The 27238-nt window shown below is 40.8% G+C and overlaps 1 protein-coding gene across 1 annotated transcript in view; it reads right to left on the bottom strand.

Annotated features, from left to right (window-relative positions):
- DCC (DCC netrin 1 receptor) overlaps positions 1-27238 on the bottom strand; it is a 566817-nt gene that overhangs the window by 251778 nt on the left and 287801 nt on the right. The window contains exon 8 of the mRNA XM_054723604.1: positions 5023-5179. Within this exon, the coding sequence (XP_054579579.1) occupies positions 5023-5179 (157 nt within the window). The remainder of the gene's footprint in view (positions 1-5022; positions 5180-27238) is intronic.

Genomic DNA, 27238 nt, shown 5'->3' with positions numbered 1-27238 from the left:
GATGTTTAATGTCTTCTCTTTATTCGCTCCACTTTCATTTTTATTTCCTTAGTGAGAGAAAGAATGGTGCAATGATGAGAAGATTTCAAAACTGCAATACAGTGTTTGCTAGAACAGGGAGCATTTTTCAAGCTTTTTCATCTCACGGCACGTATAAACTAATTACTAACATGTGGCGGCACACCGACACATATATTTTTTGCTGATCTGACAGAAAATAGATTTACTTTTGATTTATTCACACCGATGACTATGGTGTTGGCTGTTGTCATTTCGTTATTAGACAATCCCAGGCAAGTGAGGTCAGGAACTGCGTGTTTTAAAAATTCTTGCGGCACACCAGTTGAAAATCGCTGGAATAGGAAACAGGGTTCAAAGTGACAGTGGCAACAAAAGAGACAGCCACCCAAGTGTCACACTCCTTGTCACCCCAGCTGCACCCTCTGCAGTCGGCGCTGTCTTGAAGAGGAGGCAGGTTCAGAGGTGAGTCGCCACCAGACAAAGCGAAGTGGGGATGGAGATCACCTTGGTCGGAGGGATTTCCACTGCGTCCAGGTTAAAAACTGTTTCTTTCTAAGCATAGGCTGAGAAACAGGCTTTTAAACATTTCGTTTTCACATAACCTCTGTTTCAGCATCTAGTAAACTCCTAAGAGACAAGTCACATAATATAATAACTACTGCCACAGCAAATAAAAAGATCTTTTATGGACAAAGTTTTGGATTAAAATTATTTTGTTGGATTTTGGCCAATGCTCTAGAATAAATCTGATCACTCTGGGTCATCTTCTAGTTCTGTGTTGTTGTTGGTTTTTTTTGGGGGGGGGCGGGGGGCAAAAGGGAATCTTATCTTTCTCCATTGCAGTTATCAGCTATGTGTAGACACATTCCTGGTCTATATATCAGGCCTGAACTTCTCCTCTGAGCTCCAGTGGCCTAATTTCAAGGGCCTGCTTGACATTCCCCCTTGAATATTGTAAAGGTATGTCAAACCAACAAGTCTGAAATGGACCTGATGCCCTTTGTTCCCAAATCTGGGTCTTTCCAGTATCCTCATCTCACTCAGCACATTGCCCCCACCACCCACCCATTTCCAGAAGCCAGAGACCTAGGAGCTCTCTTGGAAAATCTCCTTTCCCTCACCGTGAATGTCCAAGCCATCACCCGGTCCTGGCAGTGTTGTTACCTAAATATCTCCAGAATCTGTCACCTGCTCCACCTCCACCCAGACCCCCTTAATCCGACCCAGCATCCTCTCCAGCCTGGACTCCTGCCAGACGGCTCCCCAGCACCCAGCCACTGCCTCTGGTCAAACTTCCACTCTGCAGCCACCATCACCCTCTCTAAATGCAAGTCTGACTGTGGCCTAAGACATCGTGCACATGCTCCGTAACTTCTCTTACTGAAGCGTGTTCCTTCCCTTTAGAGCTCTCCACTCGGTGTGTGGTTATATACTCATCAGCAGAATGATCCTCCCAACACTGTTAAACTGCTCCCAAAGAGACTGTTGGCTTCTCTATTACTTCAATCGCGGTGCTAGGCAAGTGAATCAAGGGTCACTCATTTGTATATGGCATTTAGAAATGGCATTCCTTTAAATATCCATTCAACCCACTGGAAGAATTAAATCACAGTTCTCTCATCCTAAACCCATTTTGAGGTGGAAAGGACGGGCTGACTTTCACTGAGGAGCAGAGTGACAGGAGGGCCATTTCTGCTGAGCCTCAAGCCAGGGCCAGCGTGTGGTGCTTTGGATTCTGAGCCTTGCTCTCCTTCCCTCACAACCCACTCGTCACCATTACAAGCTTCATCAGCTGTGTGGTCCCCAACGCTGCAGAGCAGGGGAAGGACTTGTAAACACCACGTTGAAGATCTGCCCGGCCAGCGCAGCTCAGTGGTGGAGTGTCACGGTTCCATTCCCAGACAGGGTGCATGCCGGGGTTGCAGGCTCGCTCCCGAGTGGGGAGAGGGGGTGCGGGAGGCAGCTAATTAATGATTCTCTCTCATCATTGATGTTTGGATCTCTCTCTCCTTCTCCCTTCCTCTCTGAAATCAATAAAAAAAATATAAAAAAATGACAGAAAATCACCCTAGCTGGTTTGGCTCAGTGGATAGAGTGTTGATCTGTGGACTGAAGAGTCCCAATCAGGGGCGCATGCCCAGGTTGCCAGTTCAATCCCTAGTAGGGGGCATGCAGAAGGCAGCTGATCAATGTTTCTCTCTCATCATTGATGTTTCTCTCTCTCTTCCTTCCTCTCTGAAATCAATAAAAATATATTTAAAAAGATAATACAATACACAGTGAATTCTAAAGTGAATCCTCCATGTCAATCATGAAGAGCTGCTCTCTACTCCCACGCAGTGAGCAGGGGTTTCCCGAGGCAGCATAAAGCACTGTATTGCATACAGCCCTGCACATGGAAGACCCTTTGTTCTGCCACAAAGTCAGCATGTGACCTTGAGCAAGTCGGGGGCTATTTCGGAGCCCTCCTGCTTCATTTGCAAAAGGAAGATACCAGTCACTTACCTGCCTACCTCACAGGGTCATGGTGAGGATTAAATTGAATGAAGCTCATGAAAGTGTTTTTACTCCTCTCATCTGAACTCCTGCACTCTTTATATGTAGCACTTTTAGCAAATATCTTTTACTCTGTATTGTACAGTGAGGAGATCACTGGACTGGAAACCTGGCATTTAAATCCTGCTTTTAGTATTTACTAGTTGTGTAGCTCTTCAGGCAGCATTTTTGAGACTTTATGAACAGAGCAAGGCGTGCTCATCTGTAATATGGAGATTAGTATTCCTGCTTTATCTGAGGATCAAATGGGCTAATGTTTGTGAAAGTGATAAAGTCCTTTCTAATTATGAATTGGAGAATATCTATATTCCACTGACGTTCATTTCTAACCTACACCATGATTTGCACATGGCACTGCTAACAAGAATGGAGTGCTTATGGGGCATCGGGCGATGGGCATCTGTCTTAGGCACTTTTTCTTAACTTCATTTAATACTCATCACAACCTTACATGTTGGGTCAATTATGATCCCAAGTGAGGAATGCAAGGCACCAATAATTGGCCCAAGGCCACACAGCTAGTAAAATTCTGAGCCAGGATTGAAACCCATGCAATTCAGTTCCAGAGCCACACAGCCTTAACCTTTCGGCAACACTGTCCCACACTCCATAAGTAACTTTAGATTACTAAGTGGGCGGTGTGATAGTCTATGCATGAATTAAAAAGTTTGTTCCTGTAAGTTTTTAAAAATATATATTTTATTGATTTTTTACAGAGAGGAAAGGAGAGGGATAGAGAGTTAGAAACATGGATGAGAGAGAAACATCAACCAGCTGCCTCTTGCACACCCCCTACTGGAGACGTGCCCGCAACCAAGGCGCATGCCCTTGACTGGAATCGAAACTGGGACCCTTCAGTCTGCAGGCCGACGCTCTATCCACTGAGCCAAACTGGTTAGGGTGTTCCTGTAAGTTTTATATGGTAAATAAATGATGCAAATAAACTAAGCCATCAAGTCAGAAAATTATTAGAAATAAGCCTACAGAGGAAATTCATGTCATAATTCTAAAAAAAAATATCCAAAGAGCTTGGTTCTTTTCCAGGTTGATCCGTTAGGAGGAAGTTAGGTAGCCAATGAGAGCACCTGCTTTAGAGTCAGGCCTGTATTAAATCCTGGTCCCACCACTTGCTAGCTGTATCCCAGAGGTGCAAACCTCTTTCTGAAGGGCAATGTTTCTATTGTGAGGATTTGATAAGACAACTTCTGTCAGATGCTTAGCCTGGTACCTGGCAAAGTAAGTGCTCAATAAATGCCTGCTCCCGTTATCCATGCTTACTCTGTGGGCATGGGCATGGGCATGGGCATGTGATTTCAGCCTCCCCAGAGCATCCTTCTCTAAGTGTTCAAGTAGAAGGAAGTTCACGTAGAAGGATTCAAAAGATCCCTTTCAAGTCGAATGATTTTTTGGTACTAAGGGGGGGATAGATGGATATCTCTGAAGCCATTGTGTCTTGTGAATTCTGACTTTTAGGATCTAAAATTTATGCTACTCTCTGATTTATGGAGTGAAAGCACCAACGTGGATGAATAAAAAAAAATGTTTACTATGGCACTTGCATTTATTGCCATCATTAATTAATTGGGCAAATTAATGATAATCTGAGCTACAGTAATTTGCCTGAAAAAGCCATTGCTAATCTGAGGCAAATGTTCAATCCACGACCTTTAGAAAGCTATTGTGTTAAGGAGTTAAATAAATATGAGCAAACAAGCATCACAGCTCAGAAACAGGTGGTTGAGCATCATCCCATGCAACAAGAGGTCACCGGTTCGATTCCCAGTCAGGGTACTTGCCCAGGTTTTGGGTTTGATTCCCTATAGGGGGCATGCAGAAGGCAGCTGGTCAGTTTTTCTCTCTCACACCCATGTTTCTTTCTCTCTCTCCTTTCCTCTTTCTCTAAAATCAATTTTTAAAAAACATCCTATATAATAAAAGGCTAATATGCAAATCAACTGAACGGTGGAATGACTGGTCTCTATGACGTGCACTGACCACCAGGGGGCAGAAGCTCAATGCAGGAGATGTCCCCTGGTGGTCAGTGCACTCCTACAGGGGGAGCTCCGCTCAGCCAGAAGCCCTGAGCTGGGCTCATGGCTGGCAAGCACAGCGGCAGTGGCAGGAGCCTCTCTCGCCTCCGCGGCAGAGCTAAAGCTGTCAGTCGGACATCCCCCGAGGACTCCTGGACTGCAAGAGGGCACAGGCTGGGCTGAGGAAACTTCCCCTCTGAGTGCACAAATTTCGTGCACTGGGCCTCTAGTATTTTAATAAAAGAAAAAACCACACAGGCAAAGGAGTCATAGTCTCCATTTAGTAATGAGTGAAGGACACAGAGTAGATTCCACAGGTCTCCGAGGTCCCTGCCATGAACGCCCGCTGCCAGTGCCCCACAGTGTACCTCTAAAGAGAGGGATGGCTAGGCTGGATTCTACTGGTAGCGCCTACCTGTTGTCACCTTCTCTGGAGAAAAAGACGGTGAAGGTTTGAATGTTCCCTTTTGCTTCTGCGGGTGGGCGCCAGCTGAGACGGATGAACCGACTGGAAACCAAGACAGGGACCACATCTCTGGGAGCAGAAGGGAGCACACTGGAGCTTGGGATAGCTGAGGAGAAAGGAGAGGAGGCGGTCAGAGGTGTTGGTGCCACGGGTGGGCAAAGGGCAGGGAAGCAAAGCAGACCCAGCAGCAAACACAGAATGGCACATTCACACAGATGCTACGGAAATGAAGACAAACCAGGAAAGCAAAGAAACAGTAAATGGAATCAAAGGTATAACAGGAGTCCTTGGAGTTTATGAAAAGGTGGCTAATTAATCGCATATGTAATTTGATTCATATTTTTCCAGTTTCTAGTAATCATGAGATCAATGACAATAAGAATAAATGCCCTATTTAAGTATGAAATGGGGAGACATGACCATGGACCTGCACGTATTGATAAATGCCTCAGATAACCAAGTAGCTGTTACAGAACCTCATTCCTCTCAGAGCCTCTTTACACTGTTTTTGGTATAATTTGAGGAGCTTTCCTATGCATTTCCTAAGACCACAGAAAACTTAAAGAAGTACATTAAAATTGATGGAAGCTAACAAAAGGTAGAAACAGTTCTCTTGGACTACCTGCTAGTAAGGGAAATGCCCCCCCAAAATCACATAAAGATAGGCAACTGCACCTATCAAAATGATCAAAATCTGACAATTGTTACTCATAGGAATAACTCAATCATTCACAATTGCAAAACTGGTTTTTTAAACTTTTGGGGCATTTCTAACCTGTATTAGAAGTTTTTGATTGTGTGTGTGTGTGTGTGTGTGTGTGTGTGTGAATTCATAATTCACCTTTGCGGGAAAGATATTTTCTTCTGACTTGTTCAAGTCCCCAGGTCTGGGGAATGTGAGTTTCATTCTGACAGGTGAGTTCTGGGCCCACATCACAAGAACCCATTTGCCTACATTTAATCTTCAAACTGGCTCTTGTGCTCCATTTGTATCCAGTTCTTATGAAAGGAAGTCTCCTTTCTTGCATTCTCTCTCTCCTCGGGCCCGGTGCTGGGAACTACTCTCCTGTTAGCTAGAAAACCCATTTGGGGGGCGGGGGCCACCTCATCTCCCAGTGGTTCCAGAAACATTATCAATTTACAATACACACCAGTGATACAAAGGGAGAGGTTTTAAAGAACTGCAGAAAGCTTTCAAAGTAATTTCTGGCTCTGCAGATTCTCAGCCCACGTCTTCATTGGTAGAATTTCCCCTTGCTTTCTTGATCAGCACAGCATTTGAAATAAATGGGAGACTGGCAGAGTGGAGAGGGGAGGGTGGAAGGCTGATGCCCAGATAGGTAGCACCTCTGTCTAAAACATGGGTGATATTAACCCTCTTGACAAAAGCCCTTACACGCATACACCATGGACAGTGCCAACCAGCCCCATGAAGGGAATTCATCCCTCCCTCCCACTCACTCTCTGCTTCCCATCCAAGGCGGCTTAACTCACTCATGTCTACACTGTCCTCTCAACTGTACAGCCCGGAACCCCAATTGTGGCTCCCATTCCCGACTCTCTCCCATTTGCCCCTTCTGGGATGCCCACTCCTGGACAACTCACTTTATCTGCATGGTCACACTTACAGCCACACCATCACTCTCTCCCCACAGAACTGTCATGCTCTCCTCCAGCTCCTCTGCTTCCCCTGCCACTCACCTCCCGCGCGGGTGTTCTCTGTGCAGCGTCCAGAATAAGCTGGTAAAGGACACATCTGGCCCTACCACTCCACTGTTTATTATCCTCCAGGTCTACTCTTTCCCTCAGAAACTCCACACTTCTCAGTCTGCCTGCTGGCCTGGCTCCTGTTGATCACTTTTCTTGGTTTGCTTCCTCCACAAAGAGAGAGTGTTAGAAAAGGACTTAAGTGCAAATGCTTTGTTTGGAAGGTGATCCCAGGAGACACCCTCGGGGAGTGGGGAAGTGAGACGGCAGGGAGGGAGCTGACAGTTATTGCTGGGAAACTAAAGAGAGCCCCCCTGGGGACCCTGGGAGTCAGGGTGCCACAAGCCTCTGAGCGATCCACTCCTGAAGGAAGCAGGCTGGGGTATTGATCTACCATCCTATGCTCCTCCACTCGTTGAGGATGATCCCAAGGCAGCTGGCCATCCTGCACGGTAGCCTAGTGCGTTCCTATCACCGCAAAGATGCCACCTTTGGGCAGAGGCGTGTATGTGTCCACAGCAAGCAGCGATCATTGGCTCTCTTCACTCAGCAAGTATTCTAGAGCAGTGGTCGGCAAACTCATTAGGCAACAGAGCCAAATAGCAACAGTACAGCGATTGAAATTTCTTTGGAGAGCCAAATTTTTTAAACTTAAACTTCTTCTAACGCCACTTCTTCAAAATAGACTCGCCCAGGCCGTGGTATTTTGTGGAAGAGCCACACTCAAGGGGCCAAAGAGCCGCATGTGGCTCGTGAGCCGCAGTTTGCCGACCACTGTTCTAGAGCATCTATCCTATGTCAGCCCTTCTCCAGGCCCGGAAGAGAGTGGTCCTCGGCAGCTTCCGTGGAGGCTCCTGGCTCTTTAGCGAGCTCTGTGGCAGAGTGACAGGGCAGGGTGGGAGGTGCGCGCTGAGCCAGGAGCAGTTCCTAGGGCCTTGGCACAGGCAGCCCCCACCCTTTGAGAAACCCACCTCACCCACTTAACGCCCACTTTCCTCTTGACTTAGGTGCCTGTCTTTTGGCAAGATGGACCCAACGCATTCACAAAATATGTATCTACCAGGTACGAATTCATATCTATAAAATTACAAAAGAATGTCTAAAAATCGATAACATAATGAGGAATCTTATTTTAAAATAAGGTTCAACCTGACAAATTAATGTGAATTAAAATAAAATCTAAAAATGTCTGTCTGAATAAAGTCTATTTAAACAATCTATCTTGCCAAAACCGGTTTGGCTCAGTGGATAGAGCGTCAGCCTGCGGACTGAAAGGTCCCGGGTTCGATTCCGGTCAAGGGCATGTACCTTGGTTGCGGGCACATCCCCAGTAGGGGGTGTGCAAGAGGCAGCTGATCGATGTTTCTCTCCCATCGATGTTTCTAACTCTCTATCCCTCTCCCTTCCTCTCTGTGAAAAATCAATAAAATATATTTAAAAAAAATAAATAAAAAAAATAAACAATCTATCTGTACTCAGTCAGTGTGGCTCAGGGGTTGAGCATCAACCTATGAACCAGAGGGTCATGGTTTGATTCCAGGTCAGGGCACATGCCCTAGTTGCAGGCTCGATCCCCCGTGTGGGGCGTGCAGGAGGCAGCTGATCAATGACTCTCGTATCATCAGTGATGTTTCTCTTTCCCTCTCCCTCTCCATTCCTCTCTGAAATCAATAAAAACATTTTTTAAAAATAAAACAATCTGAGCAGCAAGACTTTAGAGAGTGTTACTACCTAATTTTGGCCATGGAGTTCCATTCCCTTACGCTCTCAGCTGAAGCCTATGAGAGTACAGATTTCAGAAGTCAATTTGGCAAAATTCTTTAAAATGAAAAATATTCATACCATTTGACTAAGCATTCTCATGTCTATAACTTTTAAAAATGAATACTCCATTTATCCATGCGCTGATGTGAAATCATTGGACTTTTTCTCAAAATGTAATGCCTGTACATCTTATCAGTTTAAAGAAAAGGGGATTCTTACGGACTATTTTTACAAAAGATTTTTTAAACACAAAAGGTGATCAATGATGACTTTGAAAAATCTTCGGAAAATTTTCAAGTTGGAAAATAATTTTTAAAAGAACAGGAGAGAAAATTTCAAATTCTTTTTGTCCCAAAGCAGCTCACTTATGGATGATATCACATCAAAAGTCAGCTGGGTTTCCCAGCCACTCAGGGACTGCAGGAAGGAGCGCAATGGAGTCTCCACTCAGATGCTCTCCTGTCCAGCTTCCCCGAGTGCCTTCTCACAGAGCTGGTCTACACTCGATGGCACAGATAGAGCTCAGAATAGAATCAATCATGGACTCTTTACTTCAATTTAAACGGTCCTTCTATGAAAAGGAAGGGACACATTTTTCACAAAGGAATGGCTTCTTGCTTTACACAGGGAAATTAATTTTGTTCTTACTAATCCTCCATGCTTTCTCTCAACAGTAACTTGTCTTCACAGAGGTCTCACTCAATAAGGAACCAATCAGGACTCCTTTTCTTTGCTCTTGGAGGCCTAATCTCCACTCTGGCCCTAATCTCTCTGGCCCATTACTGTTGCCATGGTTACAGCTTCTGTTGTCATGGAGAAGAGGAGGTGAATTTGCCACACTCTAACGTAAGTCTTTTTTTTTTTTTAAAGAACCTCTTTAAAAAAAATTATCATAGCAAAATCCAGGAATAAGAGGTGATTTCTGAAGATAATATAAATGGGAAGAAGATAGTTTTGAAACAAAAAACTAAGAATAACATTTGTATGATGTCACTGCAATAGCCTTGGTAATAATTATATTATTGGGTTAATTTTTCTATGAAGCTACATTTTGTCTAAATACCAGAGACTTTTGTTCTGTCAAATTTTTAGTATGTTGTTATATGAATACTAATTTATATCTGTGCTATCAACAGTGCCTGACCTCCACTTCTATGAGGCATATGAAAGAAGATAAAATGCATTCACAAAATCACAAACATATTTAATTTGCATTAAACATCAAACAACCAATAGCCTTTTTCCCACTGTCACTCCCCATGTTGTTAACTGAAGTACTACCAGTGTAGCCACCAGGTCAGCTAGATGCTTTCTTCCATGCATCTCCTTATTATCTTGAAGATTTAATAAAAATGAAATATAACTAGATAACATTAGTGACATGACAGGAACATTTAATTGTCCTAAGAGCAAACATTTATTTGCCTTTGGCGTTTTTTTCTTGTTGGTGCTCTTTTGACACCAAACTCTAGCTTTTAATGGTCTAATGGAGAAGTAGATTAAATTTAAATTTTGGTTAAAGTTTTTATAGTTTTAAACTTAATTTTACAACCTTACCAAAACAAAGTGTGGCTGTTTATATTTGAAAATAACAAAATCACATTTTTATAACGCTTCACTTATTTCCAAATTTAGAGAATCAGGGCCTTTGACCTATTGTATTAAGAACCTTATACAACAAAGACAATTTAAAATTTGTGTTTAAAAAAAGTGATTTGAAACAATATTTTATTTTAAATGAATATGAACTAGATGTTAATAAACTATAATATTTCATTGAATCTTCCATTTTACATAAAATAATTTACTGGATTAGTATCTAAAAATGAATAACCAATTTTTATTGAATGTCTATCATGTTCCTATTATTATGCTTGTAAGAATTATTATTTTTCTATTTTCTATTTTTAAATATATTTTTATTGACTTCAGAGAGGAAGGGAGTGGGAGAGAGAGATAGAAACATCAATGGTGAGAGAGCATCATTCATCAGCTGTCTCCTGCACACCCCCTCCTGGGGATCTAGCCCAAAACCCAGGCATGTGCCCTGACTGGGAATGGAACCTTAACCTCCTGGTTCACAGGTCAACACTCAACCACTGAGCCACACGGCTGGGCAAGAATTATTTATTTTTAAACCATGTTCTGTTGCCCTGAGAGGATAGGGAACTAAACTGTTAGACAATTACAACATTTGAGACAGTCTCTTACTTACAAACGAGTTCCACGCTAAGGTTTTGGTAGGGTGGTTGTTTAGAAATCAGAACTCACTTCTAACTAAACCATTTCTATCCTATTCCCAGAAAACTATTTATCCTTTCATAAACGATCACAGTACTCACACTATGACATTGGACCACACTTGTATGAATTTTCTTTGGTAAAATCAATTTATGTATCCAATCACTAATCCGTTCAATGTCCATGGAGGGATTACTGTGTATAAGGCACTATGGAAGGCCTGTTTTAATCCATTTCCCAATTCTCCCTGCCTCTGATTCTCCCTCAAGGACCAATGTCCTCTCACCTCCAGCATTGCTCCTCCATTCCAGCTCTATTGCCCAGTTGTCTGGAGCAGGGAGGCCTGAGAAAAACCCAGGGGAGGTCTCTGGAGGTAGGGAGCCAGGCTTGAGGGCTTCCAAAGGCTCTCCTTGCTGGCTCTCAGCTCTCCACACTGAACTTGCCCGGTTCCATGATGGCCTCACACTTTCCCCTCTGCTCCTTCCGTGTGCTGCAACCTCAGCTGGAATAACTTCCTCCCACTGCCTTGCTGCCCTGCCCTTCAGATTTCAGTTTAGCTGTCACTCCCTGATCCCCACCCTGGCTTAGGTGCCTCTATCATGGGCTTTTTAAGGACCAGGTAAGTGTCCTCTCAGGATACTTACGACCCTGCACTGTAATGGCCCAGTCACTTTTGGGTGCCCTTTACCAAATTATATGCTCTGTAAGAGGAGGACTCAAGTCTAAACTGTTTATCACTTTAATCCCCAAACCTAGCACAGTGTGTTTAGAAACACCCTGGGCATCCAATACATCCTGGCAGTGTTAGCAAAATGAAAGGCTTTGCAAATTTGTGAAATTATAATGATTAGACTTTGACTAGAAAATTCCCTGCCAGAACCCTCTAAATTGGGTACTTGAGAATATGTCTGGGGAGGAACCTGGGCTATTATTGCAAGCTGGTTATGCTAATAATTATAATTCTAATAAATTACATGTACATTTCAAAACTAAACTCAGAAGAAGGTTCCAGGGGAATGTAGGTATGGGGTGTGAATATTTAATTTAGGATCAAATGGAGAGAAGAAAATGTTCTGGAAATCCAACAATACACTAAAGGAGAAGCTGTGTTCAGGTAGGAATAATTCCCAAGACAAGTAATGCTTTCATTGAGAAGATTTTAAGAAAGAAAGCCTGAAACACTGGCTGGGGCTGGCCTGGGCCTCCAAGAGGAAAACCTGGGGCTCCAATATCAGAAGTCTGATACTTATCCCAGGACCAGGCATCAAGGAGAATTGCCAGGCCCAGGCTGCATGCTGGGAAAGGTTACCTATGGCCACACACAGAGACAAGGCGAAAAACAAATTCTGGACAATATTATCATATCAGCAGAGGTACCTGCATCTCTCAGATGAGTATGAAGTCTTTGCAAGAGACAAAATGAGAAGACAAGTATTGGGTAAACTGGTCAACCAACATATGTGTGAATAAATGCTTTTATATTCAAATCTGTACATTGTATGTATATGAAAGCATACAGTGTGTGCTTTTAATGATTTCTTTTTTTTAAATTTATCTTTATTGTTGAAAGTATTACAGATGTCCCCCATTTTCCCCATTGACCCCGTCCACCCTGTACCACCCCTCCCAGGCCTTCACACACTTTTGTCTGTGTCCATGGCTATGCATATTAAGTTCCCCAGTTAATGTCTCGCCACCCACCCCTTCCTTCCCTCTAAGATTCCACAATCTGTTCCATGTTTCTATGTCTCTGGATCCATTTTGTTCATCAGTTTATTTTGTTCATTAGATCCCACATATGAGTAAGATCATGTGATACTTGTCTTTCTCTGACTGGCTTCTTTCACTTAGCATACTACTCTCCAGGTCCCTCCATGCTGCCTCAAAGGGTAAGAGATCCTTCTTTTTTACTACTGCATAGTATTCCATGGTGTAGATGTACCACAGCTTTTTTATCCACCCATTTGTTGATGAGCACTTGGCTGTTTCCAGATCTTCGCTATTGTAAATTGCACTGCTATGAACATATGGGTGTATATATTCTTTCTGATTGGTTTTTCGGGATTCTTAGGATATATTTCTAGAAGTGGGATCACTGGGTCTAATGGCAGTGTCATATTTAACTTTTTGAGGAAACTCCATCCTGTTCTCCATAATGGCTGCACCAGTCTGCATTCCTACCAGCAGTGCACGAGGGTTCCCTTTGCTCCACATCCTCACCAGCACTTGTCATTTGTTGATTGTTGATGGTAGCCATTCTGACAGGTGTGAGGCAATACTTCATTTCTTTATTTTCACTTTGTTTATTTAGGAAAGTACCTCTTAAAGAGCTCATCCAGGATGGAACAAAGACCTCAGGCAGCTTGGGAAGGTGGCTAGTCCCTCATTTATGTAAACACAAACGGATTTGACTAGAAAACTGTCCTTAAACAGAGGGGATGTTGGATCCGTTCTCTGACACTCTGCGACTATGTGAATTGGGAAGTTATTTCGCTTCCCTGAGCTAAAAATCGATTCAAAATCGATTCAAAATATTTAACATGCATGGTTAAGTGATGACGAGAAATAGATTGTAAGGCTCCCCACAGTAACCAGCATATGAGTTGTAGTCAATAAATGGCTGTTACTATTTGTCTGTTTTTAGATCCAGAGAGCAGAAAGTCTGTCTGGCTGGGCCAGTGTGATGGTGCTGGCTGGAAACCCATAGACCCTCCTGGCAAGGCTTTGGGAAGAATTTGGGCTAAATCGATAGGTGAAGTAAGTTGGGGACAAGGGTGCTTCCTTTCTGCAAGGACAGGACTTGGTCACTTCAATGTCTCTCCAGTGTCCTTTACCAGCTGGCAGAGAAAACATCATCCTTTGTTTGCCCTTTTGGTCATCCCACAGGCCTGCTCCTACAAGAACATACTTCATGTCAGGCTTCTTTTCTTTCTCTGTCCTTTCTTGCTACTCATTGTACCCTTTCCACCTGTCACTATTCCAAGGCTCCGTAAGGCCACCTTTAATCACCTCTCCCATCAGTGTCTTTTCCTGGCGTCTTTCACCAACTGCAGGATGGCTCTGCTTCTCCCCAGGCCCCAGATCCCTTTGTTTCCATCCTTTCCCTGGAGTTTATGCCTTTGAATTCTTAGTCATTGTTTATCTATTCTCCATGCCCAGGGACCCCGAACACGCCATTTCAATCATTCTCCTGTCACCAGAGCTTCCTCTAGGGAGAATGGCTGACAAGCTGTGACATCTCCCCTCCCATCCCTCATGTGCCTTTATCATCCTTCACCTCATCCCAGCCATATGGTGCTTTGTCCCAGCTGCCACGCATGCCTCTTCCGTGGCCCGTGAAGAACATGTGAAGAACACACGCACTGCTGATTCGGATCAAGAGGCAGGCGTTAAGAAGCCGCGCTTTGCTCTTTGGTAGGAAGACAGCTACCAAAGTCAAATAGCCGACAAGCTGTTTCGTTAAGAAAAAATAAATGAATCAGGGCTAGGGAATCTTATTACTATTATTTTTTTAAGTACCTGAATTTTTCCAGCAAGGAACTCAAATAAAGGTACGTTGAAGATAATATAAATTAAGTAAAAAGAACTAAATGTTTAAGCCAGTGGTTAGCAAATTCATTAGTCAACAGAGCCAAATAGCAACAGTACAACGATTGAAATTTCTTTGGAGAGCCACATTTTTTAAACTTAAACTTCTTCTAACGCCACTTCTTCAAAATAGACTCGCCCAGGCCATGGTATTTTGTGGAAGAGCCACACTCAAGGGGCCAAAGAGCCGCATGTGGCTCGCGAGCCGCAGTTTGCCGACCACTGGTTTAAGCTACCATCTTTATTAGTGTAGCCCCTTTTAAGAGCCACTTTTACTGTTTCAGGATTCCAAGTGACAAAATAAAGTTCCAATCACATTGATGGCTCAGTGGGGTCTCCTAATGGCGAACTTCTAACTCTGTCCCTGGGATTTAATGTAAATTTTAATTTTACTTATTTAAGGTTACAGTCTGTGTAGCTGTGGGAACACTAGTTCCAATGTCTGTTCCAATGAAATGTCGCTGAGAAAGAGAGTCTCAGGATGACAGGTGCACCAAGCGCCGTGTTTCTGATGGACAGGAAGAGAGCGGATGCGTGAAGAGGCCGCTCAGGCCAGGAGTGCATCAGCAGGGCATGGGAGTTTATGAAGCATCTGTGTGCGGCACAGGTGGCTCTAATTTCTAGCCATTCACCCTTGAATTTTATAGCCAAAACAAATTAAAGAAAAATAAAAATAAAGAACAATATAAGAGGACATAAAGCTCAGGTAAGTTATTACTTGTTCCAATTAAGTTTATATAAATAGAACCTATTGCTGCTAGAAGACTCTGCAAGGCACCAGGGGGCCATCGAGGGAGTATGTGTGAAGGATGCCTCCTCAGGTCCTTGTTTCATTTTAGCTTTGTCCTTCTAGGTCCATAAACCCTGGTGGGGAGAGAGCAGGGAGGCGGAGAGGGAGGGAGAGAGAAAGAGAGAATAATTCCATCCTTTATGGGAAGTAAGGTGGTGGACATGGACAGTTTGAGACCATGTAAGTTCATGGCTTTTTCTTTTTTTAATGTACTGCAGTGAAGGAAATGATAGTGAAGCTGTAAACTGTAAAAGAGGCTTATTGGCCTGAGCCTAGCACTCACACTTCAAATCCATTAAGCAGGCAAACAAAATAACTATCAGAGATGACTGATCGGTAACAGAGACATTAGATAATCATAAACTGTGGCCATGCATCCAATGCCAGTATTCTCCTTGGTCACTCTAAATAGAACTATAGTAATTCCTACAGAAAGAAATTTTTTAAGTGTTGTTTGAATATGTTTAAAAAAAGATCATTAATGAGTTGATTTAACTGATGATCCACATCAATTTGAATTACAGTTGATAAATTTATAGAATAATTCAAAATGTATCATAGCGCATGAGAAATTCTGAAATATATCTATTTTAAGTTTGATTTCTCGTTGCAATTATAGCAAAGCAAAAAATACGTTTTTCCTGTATTCACATGTTCACTCTGATCAATAAAGAGGTATGATGGCCGTTGCCGGTGTGAATCAGTTGCTTGAGCATTGTCCCATGTACTGAGAGGTCGCCAGTTCGATTCCTGGTCAGGGCACATGCCCAGGTTGCCAGTTCAATCCATAGTCAGGGTGCTTATGGGATACAGCCGATCAATGTGTCTCCCTCACATCGATGTTTCTCTATCTCCCTCTCCATTTCTTTATCTTTAAAATCAATAAGCACATTTTTTAAAAACAAAGAGGTATAAGGGATGGTTTTTTTAAATATATATTTTCATTGATTTCAGAGTGGAAGGGAGAGGGAGAGAGAGATAGAAACATCAGTGATGAGAGAGAATCATTGATCGGTTGCCTCCTGCATGCCTCCCACTGAAGATCAAGCTCGCAAACCCAGGCATGTGCCCTTGACTGAAATTGAACCCGGGACCCTTCAGTCCACAGGCCGACGCTCTAGCCACTGAGCCAAACCAGCTAGGGTGAATGGTATTTTTTATGAAATAAAGAGAAAAGAATTATGAGATGATCTATATTTTCTTTCAGTTAGTAGTTTGGCAAGTATCTTCCAGAGTGTAGACAGGTTAATCTCTAAGCTCACTACCACTCAGGTTCTATCATGTTAGGAAGCAACAATATCTTCCATCTCTGTCTCTTTTCTCGCTTCTTCTTCTTCTTCTTCTTCTTCTTCTTCTTCTTCTTCTTCTTCTTCTTCTTCTTCTTCTTCTTCTTCTTCTTCTTCTTCTTTTTAACTTGTTTCTTTTTCTCTTTTTATTTTCTCTGAAAGTGATTCATCCAAATTTTAGACAGAGTTTGGAACCCGATGGCAGCCTCAGTATCCAGGCCAGGAGTAATAGCTGGATTTAAACATAATATGGTACAGAGCAGTTTGGAATTAGGAGGTTAAAACAATAGAGTTCTATGCCAGGCTCACTACTGATTATATGACCTTATTGTACATGCCCACTATCTCTATACTTTTTCCAGTGTCAGAGCATTGTATGAACATTCCTCTTCTTCTATGTGACCACAAAGACACAAAAATATATCAGATGGTACCCATCAAATGCTGAAGTTTATTAAAATGGGCAAGACAGAGGCTGGTGCTGCTTAGCATTAAATTCAAGCATTGACATTAATTTCTATTCAAGCAAAAAGATAGACTGTCCTTGCATAGGAAGCCTCAGTAGTGTTAAGATGAAAATTCACACCGAAATATCTACAAATCTCTGCAAGCAAGAGGCAGCTCTGACAGCACTGGAGAGTTCTATGGCTTCCTGAGGCCAAGCTGGGCTCTGTCAGGGACTCTCTGTGTGATACCTGGTGAGATGCCTAAAATTTCTCTTCACTATAGTAAAGAGGGTCAGAAAAAACGTAGTCCAGACTACAGTGCACAGAAATAAATGTTAAAAAGTCAAAAAGAAAAACCTGGAAACTGCTCAAGAAAAACAAAGGGCAATATACTAATTAAGCTATTGAAAGGAGTGGCAGTTCTTGGAATATGACAAAACAACATACATGAAGAGAAATATTAAAAACATGAGTGCATTTAAGCTATAATTTCTGAATGGAAAAGTTTGATAAATGAGATTGAAATATAAATGACAAGCTGAAACAATATTTTTCATAATACTGCAAAGGATGAACTTTTCTAATATGGAAACAGATGTCACAAATCAATTAAACTAACCAAGAAAATAAGATAGAAAGGCAGAGTTATAAAACATGGGAAAGCAGTTTCAGTATATGCAACTTTATTTTTGATATATTTGAAAATTCCTATTGTTATCTCCTCTTTGGAGTAATTATTAATTCCATCACAAAGCATTCCTTTACTCTAATGGATGTAAACATAAAAATACAAAATACTGGGGCCTTTCCCTTAGAGAATGTAAAAAATGTGTTACCCTGCAAATGAAAAGGAAGCCAAAATTCTCACCCTTTTGGTTGTATGAAGCAAAGAGTACATGATGCCCTATATTCACAAGTAAATATTTTGCCAAGAGAAAAAATTACCTGTACAGAGATCAGAGCTCCATGCCACATATACAGAAACATTTTTCAATTCCTAATATGTAGTTTGGGATTCTGTAGCTATTTTGTAATAAGCATGAAGATACGGTTATGGAAGTTGACTAGTCCTGGCCTCTAGGTTTTTTTTCTGACTACAGCTGTGTCTGGGAAGAGACCAACATATGATATTTAAATAAATTCACTTGAGGATGACTAGAAAATAAAACGAACAGAAAACCAAGATGAATTAGAGACGTTTTCTGCTCTCTGTGCCACCCAGCTATGTCATAATCCAAACATCTCAATTACCTCTCTGGCCCTGGCGGGGTGGCTCAGTTGTTTGGAGGGTCGTCCCGCATACCAAAAATGCTGTGGGTTCAATTCCTGATCAGGGTAGGAAGCAACTGATCGATGTTTCTCTCTTACACTGGTCTTTCTCTCTCTCTCTTCCTCTTCCTCTCTCTCTCAAATCAGTAAACATATCCTCAGATGAGGATTAAGTGAGTAAATAAGTAACCTCTTCGGGGGTCTAATTCTGTTGGGCCCAGATAAGGAATGGGGAAGCTGGGACTGTGAGAGCTTTATTGTTGACCTCTCTCTGAGTAATCAATCTGTGCCTTCAAAGGAGGAGGTCGTCCACACAGGCAGCAGCACATGGCGATATTGCCTGGCAGCTATCTAGACACGTATTAGAGAGTTAACAGAGAATGTGATATAATCATGCTAGTTCTTAGTCATAGAGCTTGTTACAGCCATTAAGAAGAGAATTCAGGAGACAATCAGGAGGCTAGATTTAGTAAGTTGCTTCCTAAGAAAAGAGTTTGGAAAGGAAAAATAGTAAATTCATGGTAAAACCCTGGCAGACTTTTGCTACTTACCCAAGTGGTGAGGGTTATCATCCCCAGTGATATCATGTGGCCATCACAAGTCCCTGATACTAAGCGACAAGAATGGCACCTGACCTCTGTGCTATTCTTTCCCCACACCCAGAACCCCAATCTAAATCACAAAACAAGGTTCAGACAAATACAGATTGGGAGACAGTCTACAGGAAAACTGGCCAATACTCTGTAAGACAGTCAAGATCCAGAAAAACAAGGAAAGGCAAAAATCATTACAGAAAAAGGAGGCTGGTCTGACATGACAACTAAATCAGGTGGTATACTGCACCAAATCCTGAGACAGAAAAATAATATTAATGGAAAAGCTGGTGAAATCCAAATGAAGTCTCGAGTCTAGTTCACAGGAATGTACCAATGTTGGTTTCTTAGTTTTGACAAATACACCATGGTAATGGGAGATGTTAACAGTAAAGGAAACTAGTACATAGGAGCTCTGTCATATCTTTACAATTTTTCTGTAAATCCAAACTTACTCCAAAATAAAAGTAGTATATTTAGAAAAGGGAGGAGGAGCTGTTGCAGTAATTATAGTTGACAAGCCAACCCTACTGCTCTTAGTTCTGGTGTTTTTTATTTTTTTATTTTTATTTTTTTTATATTTTATTGATTTTTTACAGAGAGGAAGAGAGAGGGATAGAGAGTTAGAAACATCGATGAGAGAGAAACATCGATCAGCTGCCTCCTGCACACCCCCTACTGGGGATGTGCCCGCAACCAAGGTACATGCCCTTGACCGGAATCGAACCTGGGACCCTTGAGTCTGCAGGCCGACGCTCTATCCACTGAGCCAAACCGGTTTCGGCAGTTCTGGTGTTTTTTAAAAAGCTGAGTGTGGACTCCTTGATGACAAGTGATAAGGGGGTGCTTATCTATTAGTAGCGAGCCATTTCATTCTGAGTGGAGAATCAGAAAAAAGAAACAGTATCATGGTTTAGGATTCCTGGTGTGGTCACAGCTACCATCTCTCAGCGAGTGTGAAAAGATTAATTGTGGAGGTTGAAAGGATGTGCACCACCCTGACTTCCAAACACAGACCTGAGAGACAAAGCATTCGGACTGCAACCATCTATCTGGGAAGTGTCATCCCATCCAGGACGTTTATGATTCATGCTGATGCTTCTGTATCACCTGCTGCCAGTCTAGCTTTGTATTTTATCACAGGGAGTAATGCATTGGATTCCAACAAGATTCTTGTTTCATTCTATTTTTCAACTTTCATGGCAACTAATAGCTAGTAGAATGAAAGGTGACAGCTTGGAAAGACAGTTTTGCTGATGTTGGCATGATGAATTCCAAGACAGCATGGACGTGGATAATCACCAAAGTTGTTTGAAACATGGGGAGAGTCACTGGGGTAAGGAGTTGGACATCTGAGAAAGACCAGAAATACCACCAAACATGGTAAGAAGATGAGAAGTAATAATAACCAGGCCAATAACATTAAAAAATGATGGGTGGGAAACTTCACTTTTTGTAAATGCTGACCTATGGAGAGGAGGAAAAAGTAATGAGTAGAACAACTTGCCGAGGGAAGTCTAGAAAACAGAGTAAAATTTACTGAAGGGAAAACGTATATACCAATGACTCAGAAGAAATGACTGAATAACCAGAAGAATTCATAAAATCTAGGCAGTTGAAATAAAATAATATTTCTAAAAATGTACATATCACAGATCATGCTGGTCTAGGTAAGAATGTCACGGATCAACTTAAATCTAGGAGGAACTCCCACATAAGTTAATGTGTCCTTAAACATGGCAATTTATGATTCCAGCAGTTCTGCACACCCACTTTTGTTAACAATCTCAACCTCTTTCTCCTCCAAGACTTTTCTCATCTCTGACTATTAGCAGTCATTACACATAATTTTGAATTTCACTTCACACTTGCCTTCACCTGCCCTCTACTTTATGCATATTGGCTCAGAAACATAGTCTAGTTTTGTTGTTGTTGTTGTTGTTAAGAATACCTACCCCTACATAATCTTATTCTCTTACTGTCTCATTCCTTGTATTAAAATAATTTCACTATTTTTAGCCCATTAAAAACAGAAAATAGCCCTTGCTGGTGTTGCTCAGTTAGTTGGAGTGTTGCCCATACACCAAAAGATCTTGGGTTCAAATCCCAGTCAGGGCACACACCCAGGTTGCAGATTTGATCCCTGGTCTGGGTAGGTACAGAAGGCAACCATATGGGAGGCAGCCAATCAATTTTTCTTACATTGATATTTCTCTCCTCTTTCTCTCTCTCTTCTTCTCCCTCTGAAATAAAAAATAAAAATAAACAAACCTAGAAAATATAAGTCACTAGGCACTTCCATCATAATTTGTCTCCATAATAAGCAACTCTAAAGAAATATATACATATTAACTCAATAATCAATGAGTCTGGCAGGTTTTTTTTTTTTCAATGGAGCTTTCACCAGGGATCATGCTGTACAGAAGCATTTGACTGACACTCAAGATAGTGATTGCAAAATTTTAGGATGTGTACAAATCTCATGTTATCTTAATGACACATTAGGGAGCTTCCCTTTTCACTCTGAATTTGTTATCTGCTGTGAAATATACTTAGAACTCATGCTAAAACAACCACTTCTAAATTTTTAAAAATATGTTTTTACTGATTTCAGAGAGAAAGGGAGAGGGACAGAGAGATAGAAACATCAATGATATGACAGAATCATTGATTGGCTGCCTCCTGCAAAACTATCACTGGGGATTGAGCCCGCAATCCTGGGCATGTACCCAGACCAGGAGTAGAACTGTGACCTCCTGGTTCATAGGTTGATTATCAACCACTAAGCAACCCGGTTGGGCCACTTCTAAATTTTGAGTAGATCTTTGGGCTGTAGGATACTTAAATTTACTGAATAAATCAATGGCAACATTTTATAGCCTTCTTGGTTTTATACATTTTGATGAAATTCCCTTCACAGGCCTTGACTTTCCAATCTTAAAAAAATAACCCAACCCCCTCCATCACCACACACTGACATTTCTTCCTCCTTTCCCCTTAGCACGTGTTAGTCTTTATATGAAAATCCATTCTCCCCTCTTGATTATATTCGTTTCCCTTCTTGAATATATCTGCCTGTCTCTTTTTTAAAGCAAATTAAATGGCCCATAGTTTTTAAAATATAAACATGCCATTATTTTTTATAATGATAAGGAAATAAAAATCCATCTACCAAATCCTTTCTATTAACCTCAGCATGTTATTGATTTCTTTAAGTACTTCAATATTGAGGTATTTTTAAGACATAGGCACCTTCAACAACCTTCAACAACCCCCCCACTCCATTCTTAATTAATAAATATGACTTTTAGCATATGACTTTTAGCATATCTGCTTCTCAGTTTGCTCTCATAAAAATGCTACCCATATGGAAAAGGTATGCTAATTCCTTTGAATTAGCAAAATAATTTCTGTAAAATAATTCATTTTCACTTCTACCAAATTAATCTGGGTTGAGACTGAGCCATGCAGTTAAGACTGAGCCATGCAGAAAATGCTTGTTTAATTTAGATTTTAGCATATGTTCTTTTAATATATATTTTAAAGCTGAACCAATCTCTTTCACCTAGATTGGAATAGTTTTATATATAAAAAGCTTCTCTGTACAATCTGAAAGAGATAAAAAGACATAAAACCTTTTATTCATCTGCATTATGGTCTGTCTTCTTAGACTAAAAGCTACTTTAAAACAAGGTGCATATTTAATTCATGAATTTATCCATTCCTTCCTCTATTCACCTGATCATTTTTTCATTCAAAATATTTTGCTAAGTACCTTCCATGTATCAGGCACCATTCTAGCTGCCTTCTGGGAGCTCATGTTCTTTATTTGGATCTTTATTGGTGACTAATTCTATGTGTTAAACAGAGTAGAAGCTCTAGTGATCACCGGGTGGGGTGATTGGACATTATTTCATGTGTTTCTTATCTAGAGGGGGAAAAAGCCACATCTGAGAAAGAAAGGCAGCATAGGACAGTATAGATTCCAGAGCCAAATGCTTCTGCAACATACTAGGTGTTTTCATGCAAGTTACTTTACTGCTCTGGGCCTCAGTTTCCTCACCTATACACTGTGGAAGACTTCTATTACCTGATGCCTAAGACTGCCTTGACAGTCAAATGACTGAAAGTTCTTATAAAACACATTCAGGAATGCTTGGCTCATAAGAAGCACACCATAAGCTTTTGTTAAAGAAAGGAGATGTCCAAGAGGAAAAAACAAGCACCACTAGGAATTAAGTCCTGTGATGGTCCCATTAATTCCAACTTCAGCAGTGCACTGCATTGGACAAACATTTTAATCTTCCCGTGATCCTATTTCCTAATCTGAAAGACAAATATGAAAACAAAAATCCCCACTGAAGTGAGTCCAAATGACTTCCTGATCAGAGAAGAAAGTGGCATCATTAAATATAATTTAAAAATTCAGAAATTAGAAAGCACTCCACTATTTTTTTGCCTCATGAGTTGTGAATCCCAGGGCAGTGGTTTAGGAAAAAAAAAAAAAAAAAAGACACAGGCCTCTGGCTATAAATGATTTAGTTTTATGAGAAGTTGTATCATTACTGGTTTTTGAATGATCCCTGTATATTAGGTATTGAGCAAATTAGTCTATGCACATTTAGTGGGTTCTACTGTAATTTTGCATCATAAAGGGCTTTGAAATGCCTCCAAGGTCACCGATACTAGGTGTACCGGTTAGTAATAGCGGATTTTGTAACAAAGAAAACATGATAATTTCAAGAGAAACATCAAAAGTGCTTTATTCAAAGTAATGTCCATCGCTAGCTACACATTTCCCCCATCTTCCGGGGAATTTGTGAATACCGTCCCAATAGAACTTTTCTTGTTTTGAGGCAAACCATTCAGAGACCCAATTTTCTACTTGTTCGTACGTTTTGAAGTGCTGCTCAGAAAGTGCGTGTGCCATCGATCAGAACAAGTGGTCATCTGAAGGAGCAAGGTCTGGTGAATATGGCAGGTGAGTTAATACTTCCCAGGCAAGATCTTTTAACGTGTCATTAACTGGTTTTGAATTGCGTGATGGTGTGTCATCATGAAGCAAAATTACCTTGCTGTGTCTTCTGGAACATTCTGGTCATTTCACAATCAAAGCGGGTTCAAATTGATTATTTGTTGTTGGTAGCAATCAGTATTAACAGTTTTACCTGGTTTTAGAATCTCATAATACACCACACCTTCCTGATCCCACCAAACACAGAGCATTGTCTTCTTTCCAAAGCGATTTGGCCTTGCAGTCGATGTTGATGGTTGACCTGGACCAACCCATGATTTTGTGCATTTGGGATTCTCAAGATAAATCCACTTTTCATCGCCAGTCACAATTTGATGCAAAAAAGACTTTCTTTTGTGCCATTGAAGCAACATTTTACTGATGACTTTTCGGTTTTCCATTTGTCTTTCGTTCAGTTGATGTGGCACCCATTTTCCTTCCTTTAAAATCTTTCCCATTGCTTGTAAATGATTGGAAATTGTTTGCTGAGCAACGTTTAATCTTTCTGCAAGTTGTTTTTGAGTTTGACATGTATCTTCATCCAATAATACTTGTAATTGTTGGCCTTCAAACTTTTTCCGTTGACCTGGACATCTTTGTCTTTCACATCGAAATCATCACTTTTAAAGTGTTTAAACCAGAGTTCACAAGTATCTTGAAATGGAGCATGTTCACTATAGCTTCCTGAAGTATTCAACAGCACTTTTCTTCAAAATAAAATAATGAATTAAAATTTCCCGCAAATGCTCTTTTTTGGCACGAAATTCAACATTTTTAAGTGTAAAAATATCTATGATGTTAACACCTTCAGCAAATTTGACATATGAAGTTTTGGAGCTTGTTGTCAATACAACAAAATAGCACCCATATCAAATCACCTATATATCAACGTATGTTTAACTCCATCTATTGAAAAAAATCCGCATTATTAACCAGTACACCTAGTAAAATGGCAGAGAATGTCTACAAATCTAAGCTCTTAGCTGCAATGATACCATAAAGTATGTGCAAGTGCAGGAAATATTAAAACAACCTCTACTGACACCATCTGTAGCTGCCTTTTGGTATTAGAAAATGAATATTAAGTGCTGAGTGTTGTGTACTTGTCATGAAAAAATATGTTAGAAAAAAAGGATGCTAAACGTCATATTTATTAAAAGTCGTATTTCTCAGCTTGAAATTATTGATGCATTTGCAGTATTTAGGAGCTTGTCAAAGTTGCAGTTTTATTTTGCTATAAACCCACATGCATATCGTTAGTGTCATCCTTGAAATATTCACTAATTCAATGACAGGACTGTAAATTCTTTTCAGTCTAGAAGGTATAGAAACACCTGTTATTTTGAAAACCTAAACATCATGTACTTAGTACATGATAAAATTAAGAAAGCTACTGCTGTATGAATCACAGATGCTAATTTTTTAGCATAAATATAGAATGATATATTGTGCAATCCTGGCAATTATGTCACAAATCAGTCTGGAGTAATTAACACTTTAAAAAAAATAGCAACACACACACACAAAAAGAGGAAGCTGACATCTGTAACTAATATTATGATCTATGTTATTTTATATTATATTCTTTTGTTTTATGAGCAGTCAACAACCATAAGATAATTGAATAGCGAATTATTAAAATACTCAAAAATTTTTATTCAGTCACTGTTCAAGAATGTAGATTCATTTTGCAAATTATAGGTCTTATCTACTGATGAGGACGAAAGGAATTAGACAATTTTAGAGAGGCACATTAACTCCTTCGGGGTCTGAGACAGCCTGTACGAACATGCCTGAATCTGCTCAAGAGCTATGGTCTGAGGATTTTATCTAAAAATAAAAGCGATATAAATTAAATCAAGTTTTAAATGTACTCTTAACCCCGTTATTAAAAACTGAATCATACGCTGCTTAAATTGTTCTGAAATATACATTTATAAATTAATTTAAAGATATATCTATGTATTTAATTATATTATTAAAGAATTATTCGTTTCAGGAGCTCTCTCTCAAGCAACTGTGAATATACTCTAAGGAGACTCAAGTGACCTAAGGTGACTGTACTTCCTTTGAGTGCAATGGGACTTCTAGTCAACAGAATAGGACAGACCTATTGAGACAGGCGTGCCTGTACATTATCTGGCAAAGGTGATGAAGCATTCACTCTCATGATTAGGTAACAGCTTGTAAAGCTGTCTCAGCAGCCTGAAAGGAGAACTTCTGCTGGCTTTGGAGAAGTTGTGCTGCCGTGATAGAAACTGCCTGTGGGATGGGCCACATGGCAGGACACTGTGAGTGGCCTCTATGACCTGCAGGTGGCCACACCGTAATGGCTACTAAGAAAACCGGACCTCGATCCTATCTCCATGGGCACAAGAGTTCTGCCAACAGCCTAGGTGGAGCTTGGAAGTGGGTCACTGTCTAGTCAAGCCTCCGATGAGTCCTCAACCTGACCAACGTCTGGATTGTACCTTGGTGAGAGCCTGAAGCAGAGAACTCAACAAAGTTAGACTTGGACTCCTGACCCAAGGAATGTAGGTAATAAAAGTATATCATGTACGTTGCTAAGTTTGTGGTAATTTGTTATGCAGTGATATAAAACAAATGCAGCAACCTATGATGTGGGTGAATAGGAGAAAACCAGATTGGTTCTTGCTTTCCTCTTCCTAGGAAAGTAGAAATTATCAAGCCCAGATGAGAAAATCTCAATTGTCTTCAGAATGACCCTTTGGATCCTTAACATTCAACATATATCATGAATATTATCAATTCAATTCCCCATAAGAATATACTGAAGCAATATGAACATTTTCTTTATCTGCACAATGATTTAATATTATTAGAGACAAGGCAAATCTATAGTAATTCTCCAAATACTGTTTAAGTGATGAAGTATAGATCTCATTTTTTAAAAACAAGTTTATTGAGGTATTATTTCTGTTCAATGACTTGCATCCATTTGATATACATAGTTTGATGAGTTCTGACAGATGTATAATGCCATAAAATTACCATAATCAAGAAACGAATGCTATCTATCAACCCCAAAAGTTTCCACTGTGCCATTCCCTGTTAAACCCGTGATCTCCTTTCTGTCACTGCAGATTCAGCTTGAGTTTTCTAGAATTTCACATGCGAACTCACACGTGTGTACTTTTTGTGTCTGGCTTCTTGCACTCAGTATAATGAGGATCCTGTAAATTTTCCCATCATGTTGTGAAACTGAAAATGCAATACACTTAAAATTCAATATCCTAGAAATCCCTCTTTTGATATATTGACTACAACTTAGAGCATGGCAATGGCAAGCTGTGTCTCTGCTCACACACACAGTCATGTATGTATTATAGGGACTCTACTCTTCCTGGACACAGGGCATTCATCATATCTTATACTTATGTATATCTTAGGACCACAGATATTTCAGTTTCTGTTTGGCTCAAAATGACCAATTCACAGATCATGCT

The sequence above is a fragment of the Eptesicus fuscus genome, chromosome 12 (genome assembly GCF_027574615.1).
Source record: "Eptesicus fuscus isolate TK198812 chromosome 12, DD_ASM_mEF_20220401, whole genome shotgun sequence".
In the NCBI taxonomy this organism is placed as follows: Eukaryota; Metazoa; Chordata; class Mammalia; order Chiroptera; family Vespertilionidae; genus Eptesicus; species Eptesicus fuscus.
The sequence above is the reverse complement of the archived record's forward strand: the minus strand, read 5'-3'. Positions and strand labels throughout refer to the sequence as shown.